This window comes from Chiloscyllium punctatum, chromosome 32 (assembly GCF_047496795.1).
Source record: "Chiloscyllium punctatum isolate Juve2018m chromosome 32, sChiPun1.3, whole genome shotgun sequence".
In the NCBI taxonomy this organism is placed as follows: Eukaryota; Metazoa; Chordata; class Chondrichthyes; order Orectolobiformes; family Hemiscylliidae; genus Chiloscyllium; species Chiloscyllium punctatum.
This window is the reverse complement of record NC_092770.1, coordinates 31,487,865-31,503,896: the sequence shown is the minus strand read 5'-3', so window position 1 is coordinate 31,503,896 and position 16,032 is coordinate 31,487,865. Positions and strand designations below refer to the sequence as shown.

At 41.6% G+C, this 16,032-nt stretch overlaps 1 protein-coding gene across 2 annotated transcripts; it reads left to right on the top strand.

Moving 5' to 3' along the window:
• Window positions 1–1,351: 1,351 nt before the first annotated feature.
• On the top strand, window positions 1,352–14,964 carry igf1 (insulin-like growth factor 1). Of its 2 annotated transcripts, none has more exons than XM_072552020.1 (4): window positions 1,352–1,492; window positions 3,635–3,791; window positions 9,018–9,148; window positions 9,964–14,964. In XM_072552020.1, the coding sequence occupies exons 1-4, from the start codon at window positions 1,406–1,408 to the stop codon at window positions 10,027–10,029; spliced, it is 441 nt and encodes a 146-aa protein (XP_072408121.1). In that variant the 5' UTR covers window positions 1,352–1,405; the 3' UTR covers window positions 10,030–14,964. The 2 variants fall into 2 exon arrangements, with proteins under 2 accessions (XP_072408121.1, XP_072408120.1); XM_072552019.1 differs by having other exon boundaries at window positions 9,018–9,184.
• The last annotated feature ends 1,068 nt before the right edge of the window (window positions 14,965–16,032 follow it).

Sequence of the window (16,032 nt, the reverse complement as noted above, 5' to 3'; positions counted from 1 at the left end):
TTTAAATGTTTCTTCTCTCATCTTAAACCCATGCCCTCTACTTTTTGACTCGTCTATCTTGAAAAGACTTTGTCTATTTATTCTATTCATGCCCCTCATGATTATATAAACCTCTCTAAGGTCACCCCTCAGCCTCTGACACTCCAGGGAAAATAGCCCCAGCCTATTTAACATTTTCCTATTGCTCAAACTCTCCAACCCTCAGAATCCTCTCTAACTACTTACTCACCACTGATGTCACGCTCTCCGGTTTATAGTTCCCTGGCTTTTCCTTACCACCTTTCCTAAATAATGGCACTATGTTAGCTAACCTCTCGTCTTGTGGCAACTCACCTGTGACTATCGATGATGCCATTATCTCAGCAAGGGGCCCAGCAATCACTTCCCTAGCTTCCCTCAGAGTTTAAAGGGACATTTGATCAGGTTTTGTGGATTTATCCATCCTCTAGCCAAACCTGAATTTTGGTGCAACATTGGGCGCCTGGTCTGAGTCACTGCTCTCTGTCTCCCTCTGGCCACGACCAGTGGTACTGACAAGAGTCCAATGTCATTGAACCAGGCCTGGGCTGTACTGGTGTGTTCTTGGGGGAATAGATGGAGGATCTGCCTCAGCAGGGCACTTGAGATGCCAGCAGCATTGAAGATATTTTGAGCCAAGCTGTTCTGACCTATCTCTGGGGCAGGAACACTGGCCCTAGAACAGATGTAACTGTCCCATTGAGAAGGCAGACAGTCAGTTACAAACTGCCCAGCCGAGGTCTAAACCAATCCTGGGTTTTTATTAAAACCCCAGTCTCTCTCAAACCCCAAACCATAATAGTCGGTTCCTGCACAGCCTGCACCCACCTCAATCTCCCGGCAAAATTACCCAAATCCCTAACCGCGTGCTCACATTTCTTAAGAAAGTTGCATTAAGATTGGAACTTATAGAGTTTATATATCGATATATATATATATGGCATTTTAATAAACTCACAAAATCCAGAAGCTAGTTGTGATTTTAAACTGTGCTGAGTTTATGAGCGTCTCCTGGTATTTTTATGCAGAAGTGTGCGGGGTGAGGGGGTTAAATTCACAAAGTGAAGGGAATTGGGCGCAAGGTTTAATTCGCTGTGTGGAAGAAGCGAACTCGCAAAATCACTTGTTCAAAGTGTTTGATTGCAACGTAGGGTTTTGGGAAGGGAAAGCTGACGTGTGTGTGTGTGAGAGAGCGAGAGTCAGATCGAGGGGAATCTCTTTAAATGAAATCCCTCTGTCCTTGAAATGGGCGCAGATTTTTTTTTATAAACTGCGCAATCGATCAACATTCTCCCAGCTCTTGAGTGTGAAAGAGCCAGCGATGTAAACTCAGACTCCGGAACTGACTTTGCCGCTGGATTTGCCAGGCTGGAAGTGAGGGCACTGAATGGGGAGCTCAGCAGTGACACAAGTGATGGAGGAGACTCAGAAATCAGCTCAGACACCCAACTGCCGCCTCGCACACGTCTTTCAGGTGATTTTTTTGCCCGCTCTCTCTCATCTTTGGTGTGTATTGGAACTCCAGCCGCGCTGCTGAAACTGAGACAGATCCTAGTATGTGTGTGTGTAAACCTCACCTTCCGAAGGGTAGAATGTCGGACAAATTAACCTTTAAATTCCAGGGACTCAACGATTGGAGGTAGCATTTAATGAATTGTTTGCATCCAGGAATCTCAGCTTGTGTAGAGACTGTAGCCACAGCTAAAGCTCACCTCTTACCCTTCATACTACAGGTAGGTTTCTGGGGGGGACATTAGTTTATATTTCAAGAAACACTCAAAAATCAAGTATAATTATTGCAGTTTGAGACGATTTTCACATCTTAACCCAATTTTTGTGACAGTTATCTTGAAATGTACTTAATGTGGCAGAATTTGGGGTTAAGTGGCATTTGTGGGAAATGGTATACACAGTAAACAGGAATTCCAAATACTGCTGTCTAAATTGTGCTATTCTGCTTCCAGCTTCATGAAGGTGGCATTTGACTGACTGTTTCACCATTGAAATTCATTGAACTGTCTGAAGTTTGTGTTTTTGTGCAGTGGATACCAACTTAACTCGACAGAAAGTTAAGTCTTGTCAGTACTAGTTTAAGTATAGTAAAGGTAAACTCGCCATTGCGCTGTTCCCTCATTAGCGAGAGGGAGAGATCAGACTGGTGGTAGTTTAACCTGAGAGTCACCACACCTCAGGTGAGGGGCAAAGTTGAGAAGGAGAGTCCTTCACGGTAATCTCAGTTGGTGCAAGAATTGTAGTCATGCTGTTGGTACATCTGCGCATTACAAATCAGCAGCCATTTTGCTAACAGACGCTTGTCCAAGTAGCTAAGGTGATAATTATTAATTACACCTGATCACCATCTCTGGCACTGAAAATTAACAAACACAGGTGTAGAGTTTCACATTGTTGTCAGAGATTTTAATAACTTGAGTTTTAAAATTTTCTTCAATTCCATCTCATCTTTTCTCCCTCCTCTTAACCCACCCTCTCTCTGTTTCACTTTCTGTACCCAATTCAGCTCCAATTCACCAGGTTTAATTTGCACTTCCATCTCAAGCTTTATTCCGAGCAGTATGATTGTTGAAGGAGATACCTCTTGTTGGTTATTCTCTTCACTGGGGTTGTGGTTTCCACATGCTGCAATACTAACACCTCTCACACTCAGTAGTGTGTAATACAAAACATGTCAAAACCTCAACGTGCCAGGGACAAGCTTAAATAGCGGCAGCTGCTTTTAAATGTCGTGTTGCAGCAAACTCTAGGCTAATAATGGTCTTTACCGATGTAAATGTGATACAACAAAATCAGGTAAGAGTTTTCTAAACAACAACAAATGGACTTAAAGTGATGTCAAAACAAAGCAAGAGTAACCTTTGGAAAAGCTTTTACACTCAGCGAAGTAATTAGGGTATGGAATGCATCACCTGGGAAGGTGGTTCAACAGAGACATTCAAAAGTGCATTAGATGATTATTTGATAGAAATAATATGCAAGGATATGGGGGACAAAGTGGGAGATTGGCACTAGGTAATAGAGCTGGTACAGCCGTGATGGGCTGAATGGTCTCCTTCTGCACCATAATAATTCTGTGATTCTGTGAGGTGAGGCCTTAGTGAAAGTGCTAAGCTCTTTAATTTTGAATATACATTTTTTCCCTGTACGTTCCTCCACCCAGGAAGGTGAACGTGTCCAAATTGGGATTCATGGGAGATGGACTTTGCGTTGTTTGTCTTACTGCTAATGGGTCTTTGTTAAACAGGTCGATGTACGTGAAGGGATGAGAGAAACCTGCGTTCACAATCGATCCATGTTACATGGCTGAAGGCAATATGGTTGACTTCCTCCGGGAATCTCATTTGCCAGTTTGGATGCCTTTGGTGTGAAATCCCAACCAGCTGGGTACCCACAGCATGGTGGGGTTGCCAAGAACTGCTAATGTTGGCCTACTTGAGTCACTACTGACACGTGAAGCTACAAAGCTCTGGCACAATGCTATTCACCGAGCTGCAACCAACGTCCTATCAGGGCTGTTAGTGTGGGGAGAGAAACATTAAGGAAGGCTGACTGACTTGGTGGCGCAGATTTCAATAGCAATTATCTCTCCTTCCTTCTGCAGGTTGTCAGGATTAGTCTTGTCTCCTACCCTCACCTCTTCTACCTGATGCTGTGTGTGCTGACATTGAGTGGGGTGGATGCCAGCACGGAGACACTGTGTGGGGCAGAGCTGGTGGATGCTCTCCAGTTTGTGTGTGGCGACCGAGGCTTCTATTTCAGTAAGTTTACTGCCATCCTTTCTTTGCTGTGTCAGATTCTGAAGTGATTGAGCAGGGGGATTTTAAGATTGTTTCCAGTGCTCTGCCATTTCACCACTATCTTTCTTCAAACCTGTGTAGAGAATTGGTAAGACCACACCTGGAGTATTGGGTGCCGTCGAGGTCCCTTTATCTGAGGAAGGATACACTGACCAAAGAGAGAAAGAGAGGATTACCAGACAGATTCCTAGAAAGATAGATTGGGATAGTCCACTAAGGAGAAATGAGAAGACTGGGCCTGGATTTTCTTCGAGTTTTGAAGAATAAGAGGTGGTGTCATTGAAATATATTATAATTTTCGAAGGGTGAACAGTGTAGATGCTGAAAGGATGTTTCCCCATCTGAGGTGAGAGGAGAGAGATTTAAAGACTTGAGGGGCAAATTTTTTACAGAGGGTGGTTTGCATGTGGAATGAACTTCCTGAGGAAGTAGTGAACATGGGCACAATTACAATGTTTAACAGTCATTTGGATAAGTACATGAATAGGAGAGGTTTGGAGGGATAGGGGTAAGGAGCAGGCAGGTGGGACTAGTTTCTTTTGGGATTATGTACAGTATAGACTGGTTGAACTGAAGAGTCTGTTCCCGTGTTGTACGACTCTATGTTCGGGTCTACAGCCAGGGAAGTAGCCTCTGGATAAAGAGACTGAAGTGAAGAGGAATTTTCTCAATCAGAGTCTAGTAGATCATTGTGACCCTCTATGGAAGCTCATTGAGCAAGTTCAAGACAAAGATCAATGGATTTCAAGTTACTTATGGCATTAAGGGATATTGGGATAGTGTGTTGAGGTAGATGATGAACTATCATCTAGAATAATGGAGCATGCTCAAAGCGATTGAATGGCTTCCTCCTGTTCCTGTATTTATAACTGCACAGTGACACAGTCTTGTTTGGACTGAGATGAGAACAAAATACTTAGGAACATAGAGAGTGGAGTAGGCCATTCAGCCACTCAAGCCTGTTCCAACTTTCAATGAGATCATGGCTGATCTGTGGCCTAACTCCATATATCTGCCTTTGGCCCATATCCCTTAATATTATGCTTAACAAAAGTTTATCTATCCCAGATTTAAAACTAATAACTCATCCAGTCTCCTCTATCATTTGTGAGAGCTCAAACCTCTCCCACCTTGTGAGTTTCCTAACATCTCTCCTGAACGCTCTGGCCATAATCCTGGGGAGAGGGCAGAAAGTAGAGTCTAAGCCCAAGATCAGACACAATCAAATCCAATGACAGTATCACACTCAGTGGGCTGAACGGTCTCCTCTTGCTCCTATTTCTTATGTTCGTTCACTGAGATCAATCATCCCCTTCTGTGAGTGAATGGTTCAGACTGCAATTGATATCAGAACCATGCTGCATTGGTATGAGATCATCATAATAATACCAGGAGGTTTGAATTTAGGAGAAATTAATGCTAATTGTGTTGACAGAGATAATGATAAGGATTGGGTAACGTTGAGACCTCTGGTTCTCAAAGCTCCCATCCAGAGAGTTTCCTCAATTCATGTCTGGGTCTGTTGTAGACTCATCCAATTGATCACATGATTCATTCTCATTGTATCATGTGATCACCAAGATGCGAGAAGGTGAACAAAGTGGACATGGGTCTGTTATCATTCACATTTCACCATTGAATCTTACAACAATGAGGCAGGTTATTTAGCCAACCCCATCCACCTCCAGCCTCACAAGTGCCAGTCTTCAGCCTCATTATTTTACCCCATGTGATATCAGGAAACAGTTGGAGACTGTGGATACTGCAAAGGCTACGGGCCCTGACAACACTCTGGCAATAGTACTGAAGGCTTGTGCTCCAGAACTTCCCTAGCCAAATGTTTCAGTACAGTTACAACACTGACATCTATGTCACAATGTGGAAAATTACCCAGGTATGTCCTGTATATAAAAAGCAGAACAAATCCAACTTGGTCAATTACCACCCCATTAGTCCACTCTCAATGATCAGTAAAGTGATGGAAGGGGTCATCAACAGTGCTATCAAGCAGCACCTGCTCAATGATGCTCAGTTTGGGTTCCCCCCAGGGCCACTCAGCTCCTGACCTCATTACAGTCTTGGTTCAAACATGGACAAAATGGCTGAATTCCAGAGGGGAGGGGAGAGTGACAGCCTTTGACATCAAGGTTGCATTCAACTGAGTGTGGCATCAAGGAGCCCGAGCAAAACTAGAGTCAATGGGGGCAAACTCTCTGCTAGTTGGAGTCAAACCTGGCACACAGGAAGAACTTGTGCAGAACATTTCTGCACAAGTTCCTCAGGGTAATATTCCCCCATCCACCTTCAGCTGCTTCATCAGTGACCTTCCCTCCATCATAAGGTCAGAAGTGGAGATATTTGCTGATGATTGCATGATGTTCAGCACCATTCACCACTTCTCACATGTCCAAATACAGAAAGACATAGACAATATCCAGCGTTAAGCTGACAATGTCCAATAATTCGCACACCACATAAGTGCCAAGTGAAGATTATCGCCAACAAGAGAGAATCAAACTATCATCCCATGACATTCAATGTCTTAATTCTCCACAGTGAATATCCTGGAGATTACCATTGACTAGAAACTCAACTGGACTGGCCATATAAATACTGTGGCTGCAAAAGCAGGTCAGAAGTTATGAATTCTGGAGTGAGTAACCCATCTCCAGATTTCCCCAAATCTTACCCACAATCTTCAAGGCACAAGCCAGGAGTGTGACCCTCCACTTGCCTGGATGAGTGCAGCTCCAACAACACTCAATACCATATAGGAAGCGGGAGATGGGACTACCTGACAGCACACAAAGAGGGCATTAGGAAAGATGGGAGAGAAAGTAGGGAAAGATGTAAGTTTAAGGCAAGGACAACAGAGAGCTTTGGAATAAGTCTGGCCCAGTGGCTAGGGAAACAGACGATCTGCTGGTGGATAGTTCTAATCTTTGTGATGTGGAAAAGCAGAGGCTCATCACCTTTTTTGTTGGGACTGGAGGAGACAGGGAAAATTATTGAAGAGTTCTGAAGAAGGATCACTGGACTCAAAATGTTGACTGTGTTTCTATTTCCACATGTGCTGTCAGACCTGCTGAGTCTTTTCCAGCAATTTCTGTTTTTAAGAGGATGGTTTAGAGTTGAAGGGAAGTTGGGGATATCTTTACATTCTAGGTTGATCCTGGACTAGTGTGTGGTTTTGGCAGAGAGGAGTGGGACCTGAGAGTGTTGTATATGGTCAGCCAGACCTGGCAGGGAATGGTTAAACCAGTTGTTCATCATATCTTCAGCCCTTTTCGAAGTGGATGAACGAACATATCTGAAACTTTGACAAAAGCACACATTTCCTTTCCAACATTAGATTTTGTACAACACAGCATTTCTCCTGCCAAATGTATTTTTTTTGGCACTGATCATTCTGCTTGAGACTTCAAGCCCATGGATTCTGGCAAAGTTCTGAGCCTGTGTGTTATGGCCAGGGGCTCAGATGATGCATCAAATCATTAGGATTACTGGGTTTCCAAATATCAGCTGGGTCAGGGAAACTTTCCTTCCTCAATGTGAAAATATAAGCATTATAAATATTACACATAAATTTATACAAGTACAGAACTGCATTGAGTCTTTACCAGAGAAACAGTCCACATGACTCCTTCCACCTATTTCAGACTCTTTCCACATATTTCATCTTATCCCATCCCCACATCCTTCATCTTCCTTTCTTCAGCTTTCCGTTCGATGTTTATAGACACACAAGTTAAGAGCAGGAGTAGGCCATTTGGCCCATTCAGCCTGATCCACCATTCAACAAGATGTTGATCCACATTTTGCCGACCCCCCCAATAACATTTCACTTCATTTCTTACTTATTCTTCGCTGCCTTAAAAATACGCCACCACTTTTTGTGGAAGACAGTTCCAAAAACTCATGACCCTCTGCAGGGGAGCAAATTTCTCCTCATCTCTGTTTCAAATCGATGATCTCTTATTTATAATTATTACCCCCTAGCCTCAGTTGACTACAAGAGGAAATATCCTTTCCACTCGCATTCCCAGCGGATCTATACTGTCCCCTCAACCAATCCCCAAGGGAGCAAGTTCCATCTTCTCACTGTTCTCTGTGAAAAGAAGATTCTCCTGAATTCTGTTATGACACGGGGTAAACCCCTCTGCTAACCTAAACCAGCAACACAGAAAAGATTCACCTCATGCAGTAATCTGTTAAGTTCGAGGCAAAGAGCTATCCCAGAGGTCTCTATCTAAAGCAAAAATTAACATTTTTTTAAAAGTCTAACAGAGAATATTAACCAACAACTATTTACAACTCCTTTCTCTTAAACCTATCTTTAATTCCCCTTCTAAAATACTAGCCCGATTTTTAAAAACCTGATTACGATTTACAGAAAAATAATCCCATTTCAAAACCAGTCAGCTTTGCCAACTTTCCAATGTAGATTTTTCTCTGTAGATTCTCTCTCCAGGTCAGCCTCAATGTTCTGCTACGCAGTCTTCATCCACAGACAGGTACCTCTCAGCGAGCTTTTAAACTTGCAGCCTACACCTGTTGGTGGCTTGGCAGTTTTCCTTCTGACTAACTATTCAAAATGTCTGATGTTTATACCCCAAAACATTGAATTGTTTCATTGGTTTTACTATTATCAAAATATTAAATTCAAACTTGATTGGAGTTTGGTATCTTGGGGCATAATTTAAACTGATTGGCCGAATTTGACTTTGCTTTTGTCTCATACCAACCCAGCTACTGCTTGCTTTTTGACCAAATGTTACACTGTTAACTTGTTCAGGACACTTTGAGCTAGCCAGAAATTTCAGCTCCCTTAAAGGTACAGTACACCCGCAACTTCATAACAATTCCTATTGGATTTGTCAATGATTATCTTATTTATTGTTCTTTGACATTGTTCTCCCTCACAAGTGGGAACAGCACCTCTCTGTCTAGCCCAGTGACCTCCTTCATTATGTTAAATATGTTTTTCAGCTTAACAAAACCAAAATATGAGTGTTCCATTTTTAAAAGATAGTTCCTCTAAGCCGGTGAGAGGGTTTCCTGGTAAATATATGAGCTTTCTATTCTGTTGTCACAGTTGTGAATCAGTTTTTCACCTTCTTTATGGTCTCGGCAGCCTGGTGATCACATGGAGAGCAGGACTAAATGAAAGTATTTTTGCTCACACAGACAAACCCACAGGCTACAGGTCAAGTGTTAGGCGGCCACACAGAGGGATTGTGGATGAGTGCTGCTTCCAGAGTTGTGACCTCAAGTTGCTCGAGATGTACTGTGCAAAGCCTCAGCGAGCAACTGGCCCCGTACGTATCCAACATCACACTGAGAAAGGACAGAGGGTAAGGAAAGGTCATATCCTACCCATCGCCCTCACCCCTGCACCACAGACCTCACAGGATCCTGCACACCCATTGTCTCAAATGTAAGAAACCACTGTTTTTAGTCCCCATCACAAACTTGGGAGTGATTTCACTCCCTGATCCCAACTTAGACTCTGAATTCCCACCTCCACAATCACAAAAGCAAATATCTCCACCTCTGTTGTACCACAACCCTCAGTTCTTCTGAAACTCTAGCCTCAATGATTCCAATGCCACTTTGGAAGATCAAACATCTCCCACCCACTTGAAAACCAATCTTAACCCCCTCCCCAAATGTTTGTTGATTTACATTGGCTCCTGAGCAACCAACCCTTAATGTTTAAATTCTCACCCCCCTATTCACTGGCCTCCATTGATCTGCCTCGTGATGTGGTCACATTGATAAACCTGTATAACCTCGACAGATGTTTCTCTACCTCCTGCCTCTTGCAAATCCCCGAACTGTTATGTTCCATCTTTGGCAGCTATTTGTACCCCAAGCTCTGAAAAATTCTGCCTAGGCCCCTTTACATCTCTCTCCTCTATTAAGGTGTTCCTTAGCAACCGAACATTTTGACCAGGTTTTTATTTACCTCTACTTGTATCATTTCCTTCAAACTCTCCCTTTCTCTTGGCTAATGTCTCCTTGAAGCACTTTAATGCTCACGGTTGTTTTTGAACCTCAGAATAAATGCGCCTCAGTGATCAACGCTTTAGGTTTCACAACTCAATGTTATTTTTCTCTTGCTCTGTTGCAGGAGAATGTGTGGAGGAACCCCAACCGGGCTAATGCCAGCAGTATCCAGCGAAATTCCCGGATCTGAGAGAGTAGGCAATGAAGGGATCAGAGGCGAACCTGTTCCAGGATAACACTGGTGTGGGCTCACTGCATAGCGAAACACCGTTCAACAATCAAGAGTCACACACTGGTCACAACAAGAGAGATCTGTTATTGGGTGAACACTTCGTATGGAAAGCACAAATCCTCTGTTGCCTTGTCAGAATTCCCAGGTTTTCTTTGGAGGGGGGGGGGGATATATAGAAGGTTTTTTGAATGGATGCTACTACCAGAGAACAATGTCTTTCTCAGCAGGTGTGTTACATCCAAATGTCCATAGCCAACGATGAGTTAATCAACTGCATTTGTGTGGACCATTGGAGTGCCAGAGACTAAGAAACAGGTTTCATTTTAACTTGCAACCAAAGATTGTGACATATGTCCTTTTTAAGAAGCTAATTGTAATCATAGATGGCGCTGGATTCATGGTTGACTGTGCAGGACACTAAATTACACATAAGTAACAGGTTTGCAAAATCAAAAGAAAATGCATTCTATTTACATTGGGCTGCAGCAAATTAATCCTTCTGTTTTCGCCCAGGATCGGCCATACTAGGGAGGGGAGGGCAAGTGATGGTGATGGGTTGAGGCAGAGGCTTGGATTGCAACATTTATGCAGTTGTGGCATGGATCCATGGCAATATGGTAATTGGGCTATATATCAAAAGTGCAAGCCAAGTTACAGGTACTTTCAATATTTGCACACTTTAGCGTGTTGATTTTTGTAACTGCAAATACCATAAGATTACGGAATACAATCTGATGCAGTTTCACTGATAACCCAGGATTTCAATCAGTACAATAAGGTCTCTGACCCCTCGGTATTTTGTTGCTAAGCAACTGTAATGTGTTAAACTTGAAGTTTACACAAGGATCACACTATTCTAAATCACCCCTATGATTTCGTAGTTTCATCTCCAACTTGTGCACTATTTTAGCAAGGCTGCATTTTAAGAGCAGAACTTCACCCTGCTACCCTTAAGTCTGACAATGATAATGTTTAAATGAACTGCTTCTTCCAACTTTTATCTGAAGAATAGATTACATTGAGTTTCCAGCACAGAAACAGACCATATGGAGTTAGTTAGCTCAGTTGGCTGGGCAGCATGGGTTTAATTCCCACACCAGCTGAGGTTTCCATTAAGGATTCTCCTTCTCACCCTCTTCCCCTCAACTGAGACATGGTGACCCTCAGGTTAAACCACCACTAGTTGTCTCTCTCTAATGAGAGAGCAGCCCTATGGTCTGGTAGGACTTGGTGACATAATTGTGCGACAGATGCAGGAATGGAAGTGGAGATGGTTAGATTTTCTATGTGGTTGGAAATGGTCCTTACTCAGAACAGAGGAACCTCGATTATCCGAAGGACACGGACGGGGAGTATTTCATTTGGTTAATCAAATAACGGATGATCAAATGTCAGATAACATAGTTTAGTCAAACTTCAGGACCTTGTGATTTTGCCTGATAATCTGATTTTCAGATAATCGAATGCCGGATAATTGAGCTTCCTCCATATTTGAGTGATGCAAATGTTATTTACCATTTATAAGCCTAAGTCTGAATATTGCCCAGGTCTTACACCAACAGGGACACAGACTGCTTCGGATAACCTTCTGATGAAAAGAATAAGGAAAAGATACGGGAGCGGGACAAGTTGGAAGCGAGCACGGAGACGATGGCCTGAATCATCTCATTCTCGTTCTGTGTTTTATTATCTGAGAAGTTGTGAATGCAACTGAACATTGTGTAACCATAAACAAACAGCCCCACTTCTGACCTTATGATGGAGGGAAAGTCATTTATGAAGCAGCTGAAGATAGTTGGGCCTAGGACACTAACCTGAGGAACTCTTGCAGAGATGTCCTGGAGATGAGCCTTTGACAACTGTAACCATCTTTCTTGGTGCTAGGCAGGAGTCAAAATAGTCTTCTCTGGGGGCCTTTCTTGAGAATTTGTTCATGGCTTTTAATTTTTGAGGGCTTTTTTTTGTTTTCAGGGACTTCTCATCTGTTCTCTCCAATTCATTTATTAGGTGATGGAGTCAAGTAGTAATATTATTCTCTGAATTTGTTTTAACATCTGCCTATTTGTACTCACAGAAGCAATATTACAAAATATCAACAACACTCTAATTATCAACCTTTATTCAAATTAAAGCCACAACATGCAAGGGAAGCATTAATTTCCAGCACACTGCAAACAAGAGTCAACAATATTGCTGTGGGATGGGAGTCGCATATAGGTCCAAACTAGGCAAGGACAGCAGACTTCCTTCCTGAAAGGAGATGAGTGAATCAGATGGGATTTTACAATAATTTATGATTATTGTCACTAAGACTATTTTATTACTCCAGATTTATTTAATCAATTGAATTTTCACTCACTAGTTGACATGGTGGGATTTGAATTCACTTCATTAGTCCAGGCTTCTGGAGAACTCCAGTCCCATTATGCTTCTACATTCACGGCAAAACTTGGGTGTGTGTCCAGTTTGGGGTTTGGATATAAAGTTGCTGTGTGAAGGACAGCTGTAATTAGTTAACAAAAATAGTAATTGGACAACCTACCATTTTACACAGTGTGTAACCACTGGCTCATTGCAATCCCACTTTACAACATTTGGTAACCATCCCTTTTCATCCTTGATATCCTTCCCATGATTTCAACAAGCTTCTCACTACATATTAGTCACTTTGCAACCTCAGTGACCTCCACTATTCATTGTAGGTTGTCAATGTAGAATGTATCTGCAGATCACACTATTCTGAATTGTATTTCTGTATTATCATTCAGTTTACTACACAAGAGACATCTTAATTAGATATTCTTTATGGTTACTTACAGTAATTATAGCTTAGAGAGCAGCAGACATGGCATAACCTAGTGAGGAACATGTGAGGACTAAATGAGCAGAGAACTTAAGACAATGTGGTGATCTCTTAACTACCCTCTGAAATGGCCACTCAGTTCCAGGGCAATTAGGAATGGGCAACAGTTGCTGGCCTTACCCACATCTTGTTTAAGAATAAACAAGAAACACCACAACTGACAACTTTGAAATTGAAGTTCAAGTAAATGATTTAATAGTTTTCATTGTTGGCCCATGTGGGTGATTTCACATTTAAACTTAACTGTTTTACATGGGGCTGGGGGTATACTTTATTTACAAGGGGTTACATACAAAGTACGTTCAGTACAAAGGTGCTATTGTGTTGTTTATTTACCAAGTACTTGTCCTTAAATTTTGTGTAACAAACCAGCCAACTTCTTCTGAGAACACATGCAGTAAATGTAGTTTTGACAGTGAGTAATTTTGGCCAATGTTGTCTTATTACCTGGATCTTACACTCAGGCAGAACTGCAAAGAAAAATAAGCTTCTACATTATCTCAGAATCCTCCATTAAAACTGCAACTATCCTATTTTAGGAATTCTTTCCTGGATATTGTCCTTCCCTAATACATGTACTTTTATTTTCCCAATTGGTTCTTATGTTCCGGGTACTGCTAGCGGAAGCCTTTATCCCTTGAACTGCGGCTGACTTAAAACTGTGACAGTCCAAAACTGTATGATGCGCAGAAGCAAGTGTGTCATTTTGCCATGCTTCTCTCAGATAATTTCCTCATCAGAGATTATGCAGCTCTGGAGCAGGTGGGACTTGAGCCCAGGCCTCCTGGTTCACAGGTGTGGACATTACCACTGCACCACAAGAGCCCAGTAAGTGCTTGTCTTATTGCAACAGAGTCATTAGAAATACAATTCTTGGAGTGTTTGATGAAAAGAGTCGCTGGAACAGTCAATCAATGAGTGAACCCTCATATTATTATCCAAGGAGAATGTGTGAAAATAAAACAGCAACTAGATTACTGCCCTTTCTGTGACAATGAAGATCTACCACAATATGTAACTTGTTTCATTGATTTGCAATGCCATCTATTGACCCTCACAATCCAATACATGTAAGGTTCTTCATTTGTTTTGCTGTAGTAAATCTTGTTTAAGCAGAACATAAATCTTCACTGTCAGTATAATTTACTTCTGATTTCACAGTGAGAAGAAAATTAATTTTAAAAAATATTTTGGGTTTCAGATTACTCACCTAAAAACATGTTAATGTTTTATCCATTGAAACTTACTTCAGTTAAATGTGTGATCTGGGAACTGACACTAAGGGAGTATTTGAGAATCGTAAAATTTTTGGATTTCTATAAAATACCAGTGAATTCACTGCCGTGCTTCAGAAAAGACAACTAATTGTCCTTTTCTGGGTTGGTTCATAAGTGTCTCTGGTTTCTTTGAAAATGCCCTAACAATCCACAAAATCAAGAAATAGACCTATTACCACATCTATCAAGGACAAGGAGTATGCTGTACCATCCACAGCCTGGGAACAACTTCCAAAAACAGAATCCTGCCTGCCACATGACCACAGTTTTCAAAGGAGACACTGAGTTGCGTTATCTACAATCTGTAATTGTCGCCTCTGTGAGGTCGGTTAAATAAAGCTCTTCAAACTGTTATCAAAATAGTGTGCATCTTGTTTTGCTTTCATATACAACTAAGTAAACAAATCAGCTCTTGCTGCACAGTAATCTACGGAGGGTCAGTGTGCAGATTCAATGGGCTGAATGGCCTCTGTCTGCACTGTACTGTAGGGATTCTATGATTCCAAGATCCCACAAGCAGAGTTACGCCTGATAACAATGAAAAGCTATTAGAGTTGGTTGAAAGAAGCTTGTTTTTCAATGGAGAAGCTCTCTGAGCAGTCCTGCGTAATCCTTAATTCAGTACACGCAATTGGGTAGCCTTGGTCTGTAGTTCACGTCTCTGAAAGTAGCTCAATCTACACCATACATCCCACAACATTCTGCAAGGCCACAGACTGAGCTAGACACTGCCTCTTGCCCAAAGTGCAGGAACTAAACCCTTTATACCACCGAATGCAAATTCTGTGTTATGTTATTAATTAAATGATTTAATATCATTATGTACAAAACATTTTGCCAACAAACCAATAAATTTTGTAAAAACAGAATAGTGAAGTTTTGTTATTGAATAACTGAAGCCACAGAAAGTTTGATGAGGTGAAGTTCAATGCAGTTAAAATGATATTGAAGTGATTAGATATTGCAGCCAAGGGTTAAAATGTAATCAAACTGGGAATATTCATAATTAATTAATAAAGTTTAATGAACTATTAGTTTTCAGTAAACTACATGTATTAACAATAAGAACAAAATATCATGTGTTATGTTCTTAGGTTATGTTACTACTGGACAATTCAGGTCCCAGGATTAAATCTATTTTTTAACTTGTAGTTAATGTGGTTATTCACTGAAACATAATCACATGAGGCTGCAGAGTCTCTCAAACACAATAGAAATTTATTTCAGAAAAGATTTTTTAAAAACTAAGCTATTTAGATTCAGAAGACATCTGAGACAAAATGTAAACACAATCTTTTTAACGTATTTCCCAATGCCATTAATTTACAGAGATCCAAGTTCAGAGAAATACCCCTCTCAAATCTTTAGGTTCTATTTAACTATTTCTCCAGAGTTTCTTTCCTGTGAAGTCTTAGGAACATAGAAAATAGGTGCAGGAGTAGGCCATTTGACCTTTCAAGCCTGCACCACCATTCAATATGATCATGGCTGATCATGATCATGGCTCAGTGTCCCATTCCTGCCCTCTCTCCATACCCCTTGATCCCTTTAGCCACAAGAGCCATGCCCAGCTCCCTCTTGAATATATCTAATGAACTGACCCCAACAGCTTAGAATTCCACAGGTTACAAGTCTCTGGTTGAAGAAATTCTTCCTGATCTCAGTTCTCAGGCTTACTTCTTATTGTTAGACTATGCCCCCAAGTTCTGGACTTTGGCGCAGCATGGTGGCTCAGTGGTTACCACTGCTGCCTCATAGCACTAGGGATCTGGGTTCGATTCCACCCTCAGGTGACTGTCTGTGTAGAGTTTGCACATTCTC

What these genes read in the sequence shown, in the direction of transcription:
- igf1 (XM_072552019.1), top strand. Translation starts at nt 1,406, where the DNA reads ATGGGGAGCTCAGCAGTGACACAAGTGATGGAGGAGACTCAGAAATCA. An exon ending in CGACCGAGGCTTCTATTTCA is followed by an intron (nt 3,792 to 9,017) that starts GTAAGTTTACTG and finishes TTGCTCACACAG; the next exon opens with ACAAACCCACAGGCTACAGG. An exon ending in ACACTGAGAAAGGACAGAGG is followed by an intron (nt 9,185 to 9,963) that starts GTAAGGAAAGGT and finishes GCTCTGTTGCAG; the next exon opens with GAGAATGTGTGGAGGAACCC.